Source organism: Parasteatoda tepidariorum, chromosome 9 (assembly GCF_043381705.1).
Source record: "Parasteatoda tepidariorum isolate YZ-2023 chromosome 9, CAS_Ptep_4.0, whole genome shotgun sequence".
NCBI classification, from domain to species: Eukaryota; Metazoa; Arthropoda; class Arachnida; order Araneae; family Theridiidae; genus Parasteatoda; species Parasteatoda tepidariorum.
The window spans coordinates 10,922,250-10,937,207 of NC_092212.1; the positions used below are offsets into that span (position 1 = coordinate 10,922,250).

The window sequence follows — 14,958 nt, forward strand, 5'->3', positions numbered from 1 at the left end:
CGTCTGCCGAAGACAAAACTTAATTCGTTTACATCCATCTTTCTTGTTTTCTGCCCTGGAAAGGGTTTATTCGATTAACAAAATAATAATGAAGATAAACAAATTTGTGAAGGGTCCGATTAAAAGAAAAATCATTTTGTGAAGGGTCCGTTTTTAAGTTAAAATATTTTGTGAAGGGTCCGTTTTTAAGTTAAAATATTTTGTGAAGGGTCCGTTTTTATGAAAAGATATTTTGTGAAGGGTCCGTTTTTATGAAAAGATATTTTGTGAAGGGTCCGTTAACGGACCCAAATTTCTTCTAAACAGACCCCTGAATACCAATTGATTGTTAGGTTTTCTCTTCTGAAATTACATTATGACGCATTCACGTACATTATCTGCATTCCATTTTATTTCCGTTTTGACAAATATTTGAAAAATATTTATTTATGATATTGAATTTTAATTCATGCGTTGATGTTTTGTAGAATGAAAAAGCTAGGCTTAAACACTTACATGTATGCACCAAAAGATGATTTCAAGCATCGTGCATATTGGAGAGAGATGTATTCTGTTGAAGAAGCTGGTATGTAGTTTTTTTTTTTTTTCTATTTTATTTCCTAAATATTATTTCAAAGTAAACAATATTTGACTTTTTGATATCAAAAACTTATTTAAACCATCCAAAGTTGGCAAAATAAAAAGATCTCAGGTGAGGTTTTATATTGCTAATTCTTGGAGTAGTGGTGAACGAGGCTGATACTTGTCCTTTTCATCGTCTTATAAATTTATTCCCGTTCCATTAGTTTCATTTCAAACTAAATTAAAAATCTTGACTCACAATGAAAAGTGCACACAATCCATAAAAGCTCCTTCTGCCACTCTTGGATAAGGCATTTTAAAAACAAAAATTTTGTGCCTGATTTCTCTTCAAATATGGATTTTATTTTCAGTGCATGAATTTTTTCTTGAAAAACATATTCGTGCAAGTGAATATTTCTTGAAAAGCATTGAGTGCAGAAAATTTTTCTTGAAGTGGCAAATTAAGTTAATTTTGTATTAAATATCGTTAAAAAAATTCCGGAAAATATCTCTTATATTCACGTTATACGTATCCTTAGTTGACATATAAGCATATTTTGCATGAGAATCAGATGCGCTTGCAAACTCAGCCAAGCTATTATTGTTCCATAACTTAATAGTTTAATATTATAGACTACAAATGCTAACTTTTTATTTCTTTCGAATGTCAATTGATTTTTTTTTCCACCCAATGTGGTGAACCATAAGTAATTTCTCTGTTGCTGTTGTTGAAGACATTATTACTACTAGTACTATCAGTGCAAGTTTGGCCAACTTGTCCCTAATACATATTCCTTTACACCAAACTATTGGATTAATATTTTCAGCAGACTTTAAAAGATATTTACCTTTTTTTTTTTTCCTTCAGAAAAACTCTCCTCGTTCTGATATTCAGCTTGTCCTTATTCTTCACAAGTCGAGCTGATAATAAAATTTTTACTAGCTTTTGTTAATTTCAATAAATATTAACAGCCATACTAATGGTCAGCTTGTTAGATGTAATATTATTTCATTATAATCAACAAATAATGAATTTTTAAAACATGCAAGCAAAATATATCTTCATCTAGAATGCAAAATGTGCAAAAATTACTGAGAATCTTTATTCTTATACTGATATTATTCTTATCATCTATAATTATTCTTGATATTAATTATTTAAAACTCTTAGCAACAATTTTATAAGAAAAGTTTTGGACACACAGAATTGTTAGTTAAAGCTTTTATTCAATCTAATTCCATTTAGAATAAAAATTGCATAAGAAAATTAGTAATTATGATTAATGTTACTAACTAACAGGGAAAATTCTTCATAGGTATTAATCATCTATTATTAATTAAAAATATTTAAAAAATCTATCTAAATTTATTAAAAAATTTATAATTAAAAAGATATTTATAATTAAAAAATAGGATCTTTTTTATAATGTGAATAATAAGTTTTTAAAATAATTTGGTACTGAATTGCTCTATATAATTAAGAACAATTATGTGCACTTAAAATTGTTCTAGAGTCTCAATTTTAAGGTTTTTATTCAGTGTCATTCAGTTTACTATGTCTTTCTTAGTTTTATTTTTATTTTCATATATAGAATCATGAATATTTTTTTAAAATTATATAAAATAATAAAAAAATTTAATAAAATATTAAATGAAATAGTTAAGGTTTATCCTCATGGTAGGTAGCCTCTTAGAGAATATTCTTTAAGAAGAATATTAGAGAATTTTACATCTCTATGTAGAGACTTGATATGTTGTAGTTATATAAGCAAGATCATTGTTCTTTTAAAAAGGTTAATATGTAAGTTCTTTATAAGAAAAACTCTTTAAGGTAATATAGTTTTCAGGTTGGGAGAAACAGAAATATAAATTTTTCAGCCTGGATGCTTGAATTTAAGAAAATTATTAATAACTGTTGATACTTATAATTATCAACAAAAACAATGTAATTATGTGATGTTAAGATTTTTTTTTCTTGTTTCTTAAATTTAAAGGTTCCTTTTACTTTTTTTTTATCAGTGTCCTAAACAGCTAGACGAGTTTAAAGAATTATTCTCTTATTTAAATCTGGAAGATTTATTAATTGCTACCTCTACTAGCCCCTCAAAAGCAATCAGAGTCCTTACAGAATAATGTTTTGAGTAGAACTATTAAGCTCCCCATTTCTATGAAACATTATGTATCTAAGTTAATATAATAGTTTTGAGCCCCATTTTATGGAGATTTTTAGCAAAAGTTTAGTTGTGGATATAATTTTGCCTCTTTGCTACTAGCTATGATAACGGTGGAAAACATTTTTTTCCCTTCGAAAATTAGAATTTACTGAAATAAAGTGATAAAGTGTTGTCAGAGTAAATAATTTTACTGCGTATCATAAAAATAGACTTCCTTACAAGCATCCTAATTTACCATCTTATGTTTCTTGTCTTGTTTTCAGAACATTTAACTTCTCTGGTGCAGGCTGCTGAAGAAAATGATGTCATTTTCTTTTATGCCCTCTCTCCAGGATTAGATATTACTTATTCAAATCCAAAAGAGATACAAGCTTTAAAACGGAAACTAGAACAAGTTTGTATAGTTTTGTAATTTTTTCTTACTATTGGAATTAATCACTTTTTAAATTTATTTGAATTATTTAGTTTTTTTTTTCCTTTGTACTCAAGGTTAACTAGTTCTTTTCATATGCCAGTTTATAAGGACTTTTTCTATAACTGTTAAATATTGATATCTATTAAAAATGACTTTATATATTACTCCCTGTATAGAGCAAAATTAGGAAATTTTGTTGCCAACTGGTGACTAGTAGTTGCATTTTTTAGTCTTCATTTTTTCAAAAGTTAAAAATTCTAAATAGCTAAAAAAAATATAAATATATATATTTATATTATTAGTTTAAATAATTTTTCTTTGAAGCCTTTTTTGAAACATAGTATACAAAATCTAAAATGAAGAAATAAAAATAAAAAACATCTTAACCTCCCCAAATAGGTTTAGTTGAAATTTAATCATTGTGTACCACATTTTAAACTCATAAAATTTAAGATTTGGGTTTTTAAAAGGATATTGACAATAAAAAAAATTTATGTTTAATAATAAATATAAAATGTATTCATTACAAAACTAATCTAATATAATTGGAACACTAGTGGTGAAATTATATTAATTAGATTACTTTTAAATATTGTTATCTATAAATTTAAAAAAAAGTAATCTGAAATTATCTTGACTCAAATTAAACCTTTAATAACCTAATCCAACCCTCCCCTCCTGAAATTTTGAACTAGGATAAAATACAGTGATATGGAATTCTTTCAAAAAAATAATTAAATAAGGAAAAGAATTAAATAATTAAATAAGGAAAAGAATTAAATAAAAAGGAAGAAAATAGAATTAATTTAAAAAAAGAATTATCTTAAAAATTAAGAAGAAAACACTGCAAACTGACTTGAAACAAACAAAAAAAATTAGTAAATTATTGAGAAACAAATATCTATAAGCTACAAAAGAAAAGAAAAAAAGATAATTTGAAAACCATATTATATTTAGCACTATATAAAAGTTTATTTTCAACTTTAAAGGCAAATGCATTGAAATATTTATAATATCTGTAATGTCTAAGAAAATCAAAACAAGCATAAAATAAATTTATTTTCCCATTTTCATGAAAAAGGTGTCGATTTACAGACAATTTTTTAATTACCATTTGTATATTTAGTCGGTCCCGCAGTGGACTGATCGTTAAAACACGGTTCCCAGCAGATCACCGAAGTCAAGCATCACTGGCTACGGTCAGTGTGCGGGTGGGTGACCACTTGGATCAGTCTGCCTAGGGACCGAGGGTGTGCGATATTGGTCCTCGTTAAACTGTGCTGCCGTAAAGTGCTTGACTTCGCGCGCAGGTCGTCGGACTTCCAAAGGGGGAGGCCATCCCCTCCGCAGAGGATCAAAATTGTGATGGCATGTCTTCGGATCATCCTCCGGGATGTTTCCCAGACCGTCGCCAATAGCCCATTGTGCAGCTCTAGTGCGACTTAAATTAACAACAACCTGTATATTGGTCACTTTGTGGTTGGTAGTGACCAATAATTTTGTTCTACAATTTCCTGAATAAAATTTGGTTTTAAAAAATATTCAACTTTGGCTTTCAACTATAAATCTTAGAATTTTGAAAATCTTCTACATGCCAGTTTGAGATTGTTGATAATTACTAAGAAAACCTCACTTCATTATTTACGAATGGTAGATTAGATTAAGCTTCTGACCTTTAAGTGACAAAATTCCCACCTATCTAAAATTAGTTAATTGAAAAATCATCCTTCTTACCACTGTTTTCTGATTGGAAGATGAAGTGAATCTGTCTAGTCCACACTTGTATTTGAAAGGGGAAAAAAGTATAAACATCTGGAAGCAATAAAAAGGAAAATATCAAAACCGTCATCGGGTTAATATAACGATTCACGTGTAATTATTATTAATTTTTTTTAAATAACGTCAGGTACTTGAACTCTAGTTCTTCACCTCGGAAGATGCCGGAAGTGTTGCTCATTTAACTTTACCCAGTGGGCACCTGTGAACCAAAGTCGCAGTCAGGCACGCTAACAGCTCCACTACCTGGCCGGCAACGTATAATTATGGAATATATATTAATTTTATGTAGTTAATTTTCATAATATTTTATTTATGAAAGCATAATTAAATATTGTAAAATTATAATGTAATAAATATTATAATGTTTTTTATTATTTGTCTGTCCACTTACCGAATCTAACTTAATTGTAAAACTTATTTTTATATATTTATTTATTTTGTTATATTTAGGTTTGTCAATTTGGCTGTAGGGCATTTGCACTACTTTTTGATGATATTGAACCTGAAATTAGTGAGACTGACAAAGAGGTTTATCAGTCGTTTGCTCATGCCCAAGTAGCTGTTGCCAACGAAATCTTTGAATATCTGTCACATCCAAAGTTTATATTTTGCCCTACAGGTATTGTTATTTAACTATAAGTTCAAGTTCGTTTGTTTCTTTTGTTATTATTACAGGATGTCTACCATGATTATAAACAGTGAAAACTGTGAATTTTTTTAAGGAAGCTCACAATCAACTCAGACAGTATTAGATTAGCTGAATAATAATGGTTACTCATATCTATACCATGTGTGTTTTTTTTAAATTTATTATTAACCGTTTAAAAATCATGTAATTATATCTTATAAAAACTTATCTAACTAACATTTATTCTAACATTTAATGTAACTAACATTTATTTCGCTTTTTGTCAATGCTATTTTAATAAATTCTATTCATTAATATTTTCATTATTCTTTTTTTTTTCTATTAAACAAGCACCCTTTTTTAATTTAAATTAAATGTTTTTAAGGATTGCAATTTTAAGCATTTTTAAAAGATTTTTATACTTAGAGCTTTATATAATTGATAATTAATTTTAATACTTTCCCATTTTGACGGCACAGATAATCAAGTCACCAAGTGCGAGTTTACTTGGGTTTTTTTTTCTTTTTGAATTTTTTATGCAACAGCTATTTTTTAAAAGAAAATCCAGGAAATGAATGAATAAAATAGATTGATTTCCTTGAGCTGGTGCAATGTAAAAATTGTCGAATTTATTAAATAAAAAGTTTTTGATTAGTATCATTAAATTTAAGCTATAAAATATTAAACAGCTTAAAATAAATTCTAAGTTTATATGTTAACTTTTAAATGTATATACATGCATAAAAGTTTAAATTTTTATATTTCTGTTAATGATACATTAATTATTTTAAATGAAGTGTTTCAGATATTTCTTTCTTTCTAGAGTCTTAAATTCCTAAACACGTATACATGTTGTAAAATAATTATAATAAATTTAGAGTGGTGAATATACTCTTGGTTTTTTCTCAATTACGATCTGAGATTTTTTTATTTCAATGTTTATATATAAAAGAAAATCTGTCTAAGAACTGAGCTTGAACAATATATTTTTCGATGTTTTCAACAATCATCGGAGGAAAAATCTTATCTTTCCTTATATACACACTTTTATTTGTTCTTCAAATTATGCAAATCTTGTGATAAATTAAAAATAGGAATCCAAAAATCATGCAAAAATGCATAGCAATAACTGCAAAGTTGCATTAAGACCTCATGGATTTACAATGAATTTGGTGCAAAATCAAATTTAGGTGGTCGAAAAGTGATTGCTCATATGTGTGATTCAAGAGCAATGAGTCGTAATATTTTCAATTTAAAAATATCGGGATTTTTAAAGTTATCTCGATATCCATGGGTATAACTAAGAAAAGTTCTCAAATAGTTATAACTATACAACACAGGACTTGCTTTTTTAATTCTTAAGAAATTTATTTCAACACTTGTTTTAAAAAAAAGCACCTGTTTCAGTATTTTGAACTAAGAATCACCTTGATTCAGTGGATAGAGCATCCCCTTCCTAGTGAAAGAATCCAGGTTTGAATCCCACTAGCAGCTGGTCGATAGTATTCTACTCCCGACTCCCACTGACTACAGTGCTGACGTAAATAATTTTTATTGGTAGATAGATCATGAGTTAGAATTCCCTTGTTGTCAACCTAACTGTGTTTTTTATCGGCATGATAACGCAAATACCATCAAAGTTCCATCAAAGAGTTCTCCATGAAGGTTAGTTTGTGTCAATGCTTGGTTCAGGAGTTTCCTTGTCTACTGGGCTGAGCTCAAAATTACAAAACTAGAGCGTTGATCACTCATTGTCTAAACTTGGAATTGGGTTGGTTGTTCAACGCCTGTTAAACAAAATATTTTGAACTAATTTCCTATTAAATTATTTTTTAGAATACTGTGCTGCAAGAGCAATTCCTAATGTCCAAAATTCAGAATACCTCAACACAATTGGCCAGAAATTACACATTGATATTGACATTATGTGGACAGGTAAAATGATTTTACTTTTGTAATATTTTGTTGCAGGAAGATTTTCTCAATCAATATCCTTTACTCAATCAAAAACAAATGGTTTATTTTACTTTTGTATTAAGATTAATAATTTTAAATATCGCATAAAATGTTGTTAAAAGGCTTGGGGCAAATTACAGATAGGCTAATGCTGTATCAGAAGTAGTATTTTTACATCAAACTGCTCCTTATTTTTGTTTTCTGGTAGGCAGAGTGTGCCAAAAATAACAGACCAACATAAATAACTTTTGTTCTAACTATCAAATCTTTATGTTTTAGGACTCAATCATAATGGTTCAAGGGGGTGACCTCAAATATGCTAATTAAATAGTGCAGACATTATTTTAAGTTACGAAATCACACACAAAAATGTACTTTCATTGAATAAACATACCTTTTTTTCAACGGATTTGGATTTCTGACCCTTAAAATATTGTCCCTTAAGTATTGTTTGGTCAGAGGAACTGTCCAAAGTTTGAACGCCTGAAACTATGGAGATCATATTTCCAAGATTGCCCCTATATTTTGAGGGTCAGAAATACGAATCCATTTTTATAAAAAATTGCACATGTTTATTAAGAGAAAGTGCTTTTTTCTGTCTAATTTTGTAACTTAAAATGTCATCTGCACTAATTAATTAGAATAATTTGAATTCACCTCCTTGAACCTTTAAGATTGAGTCCTATAACATGAAGATTCAATCATTAAATCAAAAGTTATTCAGAGTGTTGTTGTTTTTTTTTTCTTTTTTAGCAAAGTTTTGTTCAACTTTCTGAAATTTTCACTAGCTAACAGGACAAGGCGGGAAAAAGTCTTTTTATTTTTCCTTAAAGTACTCTGAATAATTTTAAAAATGAGGCTTATCATTATATTGAAGCTAGAACATTAACTTACATCTTGAAAATATGAATAAATAAACTATACTTACCAATTTCAGTATCTTAAAAATATTCTATTTGTTACATATTATAAAAAACTACTTAAGTTTGATTAAAAGCTGCATTTGTTGAATGGTGTGACTGTCTTATAAATTTTAGGACCAAAGGTAATCTCAAAAGATATCACTGTTGAATCCATACAAGAGTTATCAGAAGTTCTCCGTCGTCCACCCCTCATTTGGGACAACTTGCATGCCAATGACTATGACCAAAAGAGACTCTTTATGGGTCCTTACTGTGGTAGGTCTACTGAACTTATTCCAAGACTCAGAGGAATATTAACAAATCCTAATTGCGAGTATGAAACCAATTATATACCGATTCATACTTTATCTCAATGGAGCAAGTGTACAGTAGATGGTAAAAGAGAATTAAATTTAAGTAAGTAACTCAAATAACTTTTTGCATTTCTTAAATCTTTATTTTTCTATATTCAAATGCTAAGTTTACTTTTATAAGCAAAACTGCCCTAAATAATATTTGTAAAGAAATTTTAACCATCATAATATAAAATTAATAGAAACATTAGAGAATTTTTTGTCCTAAATAATNAAAATTTATCGAATTTCGTTCCGATTTTTTGGTTTTCTGATTTCCGGATAACGGGTTCTGTACTGTACTTGTTTTTAAAAAAAAGTATCTGTTTTAGTGTCTTGAACCGAGCGCCCTCCCCGTGAAAGAATCCAGGTTTGAATCCCAGTAGCGACTGGTTGATAGTATTCTACTCCCGACTCATGCTGACGTAAATAATTTTTAGTGGTAGATAGATCATGAGTTAGAATTCCCTTGTTGTGTTGACCTAGCCATGGTTTTTATCGGCATGGTAATGCAAATGCAGGATAGTTTCATCAAACAGTTCTCCATGAAGGTTAGTTTGTACCAATACTTGATTCAGGAGTTTCCTTGTCTACTGGACTGAGCTCAAAATTACAAAACTAGAGAGTTGATCACTCATTGTCTAAACTCAGAATTGGGTTGGTTGTTCAACGCCTGTTGAATAAAATATTTTGAACTAATTTCCAGTTTAATTATTTTTTAGAATACTGTGCTGCAAGAGCAATTCCTAATGTCCAAAATTCAGAATACCTCAACACAATTGGTCAGAAATTACACATTGATATTGACATTATGTGGACAGGTAAAATGATTTTACTTTTATAATATTGATACATATTTATTGCAGGAAGATTTTTCTCAATCAATAACCTTTAATATATCAAAAACAAATGGTTTATTTTAATTTTGTATTCAGATTAATAATTGTAAATATCACATCAAATGTTGTTAAAAGGCTTGGGACAAATTACAGATAGGCTAATGCTGTATCAGAAGTAGTATTTTTACATCAAACTGCTCCTTATTTTTGTTTCCTGGTAGGTAGAGTGTGCCAAGAAAAATGGACCAACCTAAATAACTTTAGATCTAATTATCAGATCTTTACATTTTAGACTCAATCTTAATGGTTCAAGGGGATGACCTCCAAAATATTAATTAAATAGTGCAGACATTATTTTAAGTTAAGAAATCGCACACAAAAATGTACTTTCACTGAATAAACATATCTTTTTTTCAGCGGATTTGAATTTCTGACCCCATAGTTTGGTCAGAGGAACTATTAAAAGTTTGGACCCCTCAAACTGTGGAGACCATATTTCCGAGATTGCGGAGATTTAGGGGTCAGAAATTCGAATCCATTTTAAAAGGAAAAAAAAGGCATGTTTATTAAGAGAAACTACGTTTTTCTGTCTTAATTTCGTAACTTAAAATGCCATCTGCACTAATTGATTAGAATAATTTGAAATCACCTCCTTGAAACCTTAAGATTGAGTCCTATAACATGAAGATTCAATTATCAAATCAAAAGTTATACAGAATGTTTTTTTTTCTTAGGTGTTGATATTTTTCTTTTTATTTAGCAAAGTTTTGTTCAACTTTCTGAAATTTTCACTAGCTAACAGAACAAGACAGGATGGCAAATTAGTTTTTTTTTTTTCTTTAAAGTAATAATTATTTAAAAAATGGATAATTTTTTATCATTATATTGAAGCTAGAATATTAACTTACATTTTGAAAATAATGTGTAAATAAACTGTACTTATCAATTTCAATATCTTAAAAATGTTCTATTTATTACATTTTATTAAAAGCTATACTTAAGTTTTATTAAAAGCTGCATTCGTTTTGTAATCTGTTGAATGTCTTATAAATTTCAGGACCAAAGGTAATCTCTAAAGATATCACTGTTGAATCCATACAAGAGTTATCGGAAGTTCTCCGTCGTCCACCCCTCATTTGGGACAACTTGCATGCCAATGACTATGACCAAAAGAGACTCTTTATGGGTCCTTACTGTGGTAGATCTACTGAACTCATTCCAAGACTTAGAGGAATATTAACAAATCCTAATTGCGAATATGAAACCAATTATATACCGATTCATACTTTATCTCAATGGAGCAAGTGTACAGTAGATGGTAAAAGAGAATTAAATTTAAGTAAGTAACTCAAATAACTTTTTGCATTTCTTAAATCTTTATTTTTCTATATTCAAATGCTAAGTTTACTTTTATAAAGAAAACTGCCCTAAATAATATTTGTAAAAAAATTTTAACCATCATAATATAAAATTAATAGAAACATTAGAGAATTTTTTGTCCTAAATAATGTTTCTATTAACTTTTTTGACTATCATCAGAAATGTATCAAAGTTCTGCCTATTATGTCCCCCACCCTTTGTGTATAACACAATGCTAGTTATATCAAAGTAAAAAAATGAATGCATTGAAACTTACTTAAAGAAAAACTTATTACTTTGCAATTTGCAGGTTTTTTTTGTAGTTGTTAGTCTTTCATTAAATATTTCTTATAAATAACTATAGTGTTATATCCTTTTATCTCAATTACTTTTCTCTATAAGCAGAGACTCGATTATTTATTTTATTTTTTTATTTTGCAATTTCCGATTTTTTTTTTATATTTTAATATTTTTTATGGACGATTAACAATTATCATTCTTTATGAGCACCAATTCAAATAAACTTTAGTTTTCATTGGGGCATTGCATTTTTTCTGAAAAATAAGGTAATATAGAAAATTGAAATTTTCGACTCTCAAAGATCAGAAATTTAGTCATTCATGTGCATTTCAAAAAGACAAGCTTTTACTTTTTTTACATTTTCAAAACGCATTGTTTCCAAAAATATCTGTATGTAAGTCAATAAAAAAATTACTGATTGAAAAAGTGTAGATAAGCGCACATTCATTATTTTCTTAAAAAAGCTATCCACTAATACCAAAATCCCATCCCATGGCTCCATTTTTGTAACTTTAAGTGGGAACCCATATTTTTTTTACTATACATTCGGATTCTTTAGAAAAAAGGTCACTCTATTTGACCTATAGGTCACAGGTGGCACTTTAACCGAGAAAGTTTCAAATTGGGTACTAACTGTTTAAAATGGCAAATCTTAAAATCAGATTACCCACCAGATTAAATATATATATATTTGCAATATGCGTGGTCAGAAAATACTACTTTTTTAAAGGCTTTTTTTGTCTATTTAATTTTTTCAGTTACAGCGCCATCTGTGGAGAAAATTGTGTAAACCTATAGGTCAAATAGGATTACTTTGTTCTGGAGTATCCCAAATCTGAAATAAAAATTAGGGGCTCATATTTCAAAGTTGCCCCCAACCTGCCCACAGCGGGGCAGAAGGTCAAATGTGGTATCTTTAGAATGCTTTTAAAAAATTTGTTTATCTTCACTTTTTTTATGTATGTACTGTTACCGAGATATTTGACAGTTTCCAAGCTTTTTTTACACCTTGTAAATTAAATGTCATTATTTTTTTTTTATCTAGGTGAGTCTGTCTGTGCAGATATAAAGCTAGAAACTGAAAATGAGTTTGGCTCTGTGGAGGATATACCTTCACACCTTAGTCCTAACACTTACCATCCTGCTAATGCTCTGCGTGTAGCTGTGCAAGATTGGCTCCCAGAATTTTACAAGTCCAAAAATGCCCTTGGCCGCTTATTAGGCTCTGGCCCTTTAGTTCCTACTCCTATTCCAGCATGTCCACTTCCAGTCATAACAGCTTGTTTCACTACCTCAAACATGACCACTCCTAATGCATCTGGAAGGACAAGTCCAGGCCTAGACTCAAACTTTCAACCCCTTTCTAGTGAGTTAGTGAACTCTTTAATAACTACTAAAGAAGCAAACCTGGAGCCTATGGACTGCAACCCCTTGCCCCCTTCTCCAAAATCCTCACCACCTGTGGAAGTCGAGGTGGAAAGTGAAATTTGTGTCGAAACAACGCCTAAATCCGACGAGGTCGAAGCGACCGCCAAAGATGACGGTGCTGAGGAGATGCAAACTGAGCCCATCGATGTAACGGGCACGTCTAATGGAAGTGAAACGGAGGATAGACAGCTTACGGAGAAAGACGTTAGCCTATTGATAGACTTGTTTTACTTGCCCTTCGAACACGGCAGACAGGGTCTGAAAATCCTCCAAGAATTTCACTGGTTGAAATCGCATGGATATCTTGTATGCCAAAATCCTAAGAAAAAGAGGAATGAACCTGATAATCCTGAAGTTCAGGAGTGGTTGAATAGAGCAACTAGATTTGATGCATTGACTCAATCTGTAGGGAAATTATTGATGCGCTTGACGTTCTGTCCTAATCGGTCTCTTCTCTATGATCTTTATCCTTACATTTGGGACATTAAAGGTGTTATTTCCATGCTGAATTCTTACCTGAAGTGGATTGGTAAGTAATTTGATTATCTGCTTTATTCTTTAGTAAAAAAAAAAAGTCCAAATCTTAGGTAACTAAAATTCATCCATTGGATTTTCCTGTTGACAACAGGATTTTGCTAGGTTCTCTTGGTTTAATAAAAAGTTTTATTTTTATTACATATTTTAACAAATTCCCTTCAGTTAGGAAAACTTCTGAAAGAAATACCTATTAAAATAGATTTTTTACTTAGATTATTGCTTGTTTAAGTATTTGAATATACAGTGAATCCGCACATCACGGACAATCCTACTGAACGGATGCCTCTCACAGAGTTGCCATCTTGCTCCGCTTTGAAAAAAAGTCTTTTCTTGTGGTAATGAAATTTAAGTCATTTTTAGGTTAGTATTTTTCCGACTACTAAAAATGAAAAATTCAAAATATATGAAACTTTATCGCAAGTATCTTATGGTGACACTTTAAAGAGTATGCGTAATTATCCCTATTCTACAAGTTTTACTGTTCAATTCACTACCAATTTATTACAACTTTTGCAGAAGGCAGAGCAATTGGCATCCCTGCTCTCATTGTGGACATGTTTTTATTTCCCCGTGAATTTTCTATGAATGAACCCTTATGTACCCTCTCCACATAGCAGACAGTCATTTATGACCCGAAAGATATTTTCTGTCTCTTAAAACTGTACACCAATTTTTCAAAGAATACTTTGAAAAAATTATTTATTGAAAATCAAACAGAAAAAAAAAATTATGCAACGTTCCACTATTTTTAAAAGAATGTAAATTTTTACCATATCCTTAATTAAAAATATTAATCTATTTCACTACTAAAGAATCCTATCTTCCTCTTCTCCCCTTCCTTTATCTTAGCAAAGGAAGGGAAAATGATACTGTGTATGTGAAATATGTAGGAGTATCTTTTCATTAGGACAACACAAGTTGTAAGAGACCCCATCACAAACTGAAATGCCAGATTAAATACTTTAAATTCCTCTTCCCAACGTAAAATGTCTTTCTTTCAATTTCACTCCGATATTTAACTCAGCCGGGTTCAAAAACAAATCTAGTCATTGAGGTGTTCATATAAATCAAACATTTATTCAGGCGCTTGACGAATTATTATGGTTGTGAATATTATTCAATAGAAAATTAAGCTCTGATAATGATTGTGAATATTAAAGCTCTTCATAGGGCCTAGATTCTTACAGGTATGTATTGCTGCTTTCTTTTTTCTGTGCATGACAGAAGGTTTACCTTCTAGACTTTTTTTCCCAGTTTCTTATCAAGTGATTGGGAGATGTAAGGAGTGTTAACCTAATAATATGAGAAAGTGACATATGACTAAAATTATCGGTATTATATGACTAACATGAATGTCTTTGTAAAAAAGAAAAACATATTCATTTATCTGTAACTACATCTAAAATTATGAACATATATCAAACTTTTTCTTTTTGCATGGAAAAAGTATTTTTTTTTTAAAGTTTAAAATGTATATTAATGTAAATAGTAATTATATATTATTTAATTATTTTTATATCTGTACAACTATTGTAGAAAAACTTTATGGCTTTAAAATCCGTTATTAGTGTATCCTTCCCGTAAACGAACAACTCTCGTAGGCGAACAATTTTGTCAGTCCCAAGAATGTCCGTCTAACCGAGGTTTCACTGTATAACATTTACTTCTGAATAATGCAGTAAGTTCCATTTAGCTTTCCTTTCTTCAACGAAAGCTGCGGTTCATAA

General features: G+C 29.7%; 1 protein-coding gene across 3 annotated transcripts in view; it reads left to right on the forward strand.

Moving 5' to 3' along the window:
- The window catches only part of LOC107442614 (O-GlcNAcase), a 39,355-nt gene that overhangs the window by 5,503 nt on the left and 18,894 nt on the right, over positions 1 to 14,958 (forward strand). For all 3 annotated transcript variants that reach the window (XM_043054065.2, XM_043054060.2, XM_043054062.2), the window contains exons 3-8: positions 468 to 565; positions 2,999 to 3,129; positions 5,380 to 5,548; positions 7,394 to 7,492; positions 8,551 to 8,832; positions 12,312 to 13,223. In XM_043054065.2, coding sequence (XP_042909999.1) covers positions 468 to 565; positions 2,999 to 3,129; positions 5,380 to 5,548; positions 7,394 to 7,492; positions 8,551 to 8,832; positions 12,312 to 13,223 — 1,691 coding nt within the window. The remainder of the gene's footprint in view (positions 1 to 467; positions 566 to 2,998; positions 3,130 to 5,379; positions 5,549 to 7,393; positions 7,493 to 8,550; positions 8,833 to 12,311; positions 13,224 to 14,958) is intronic.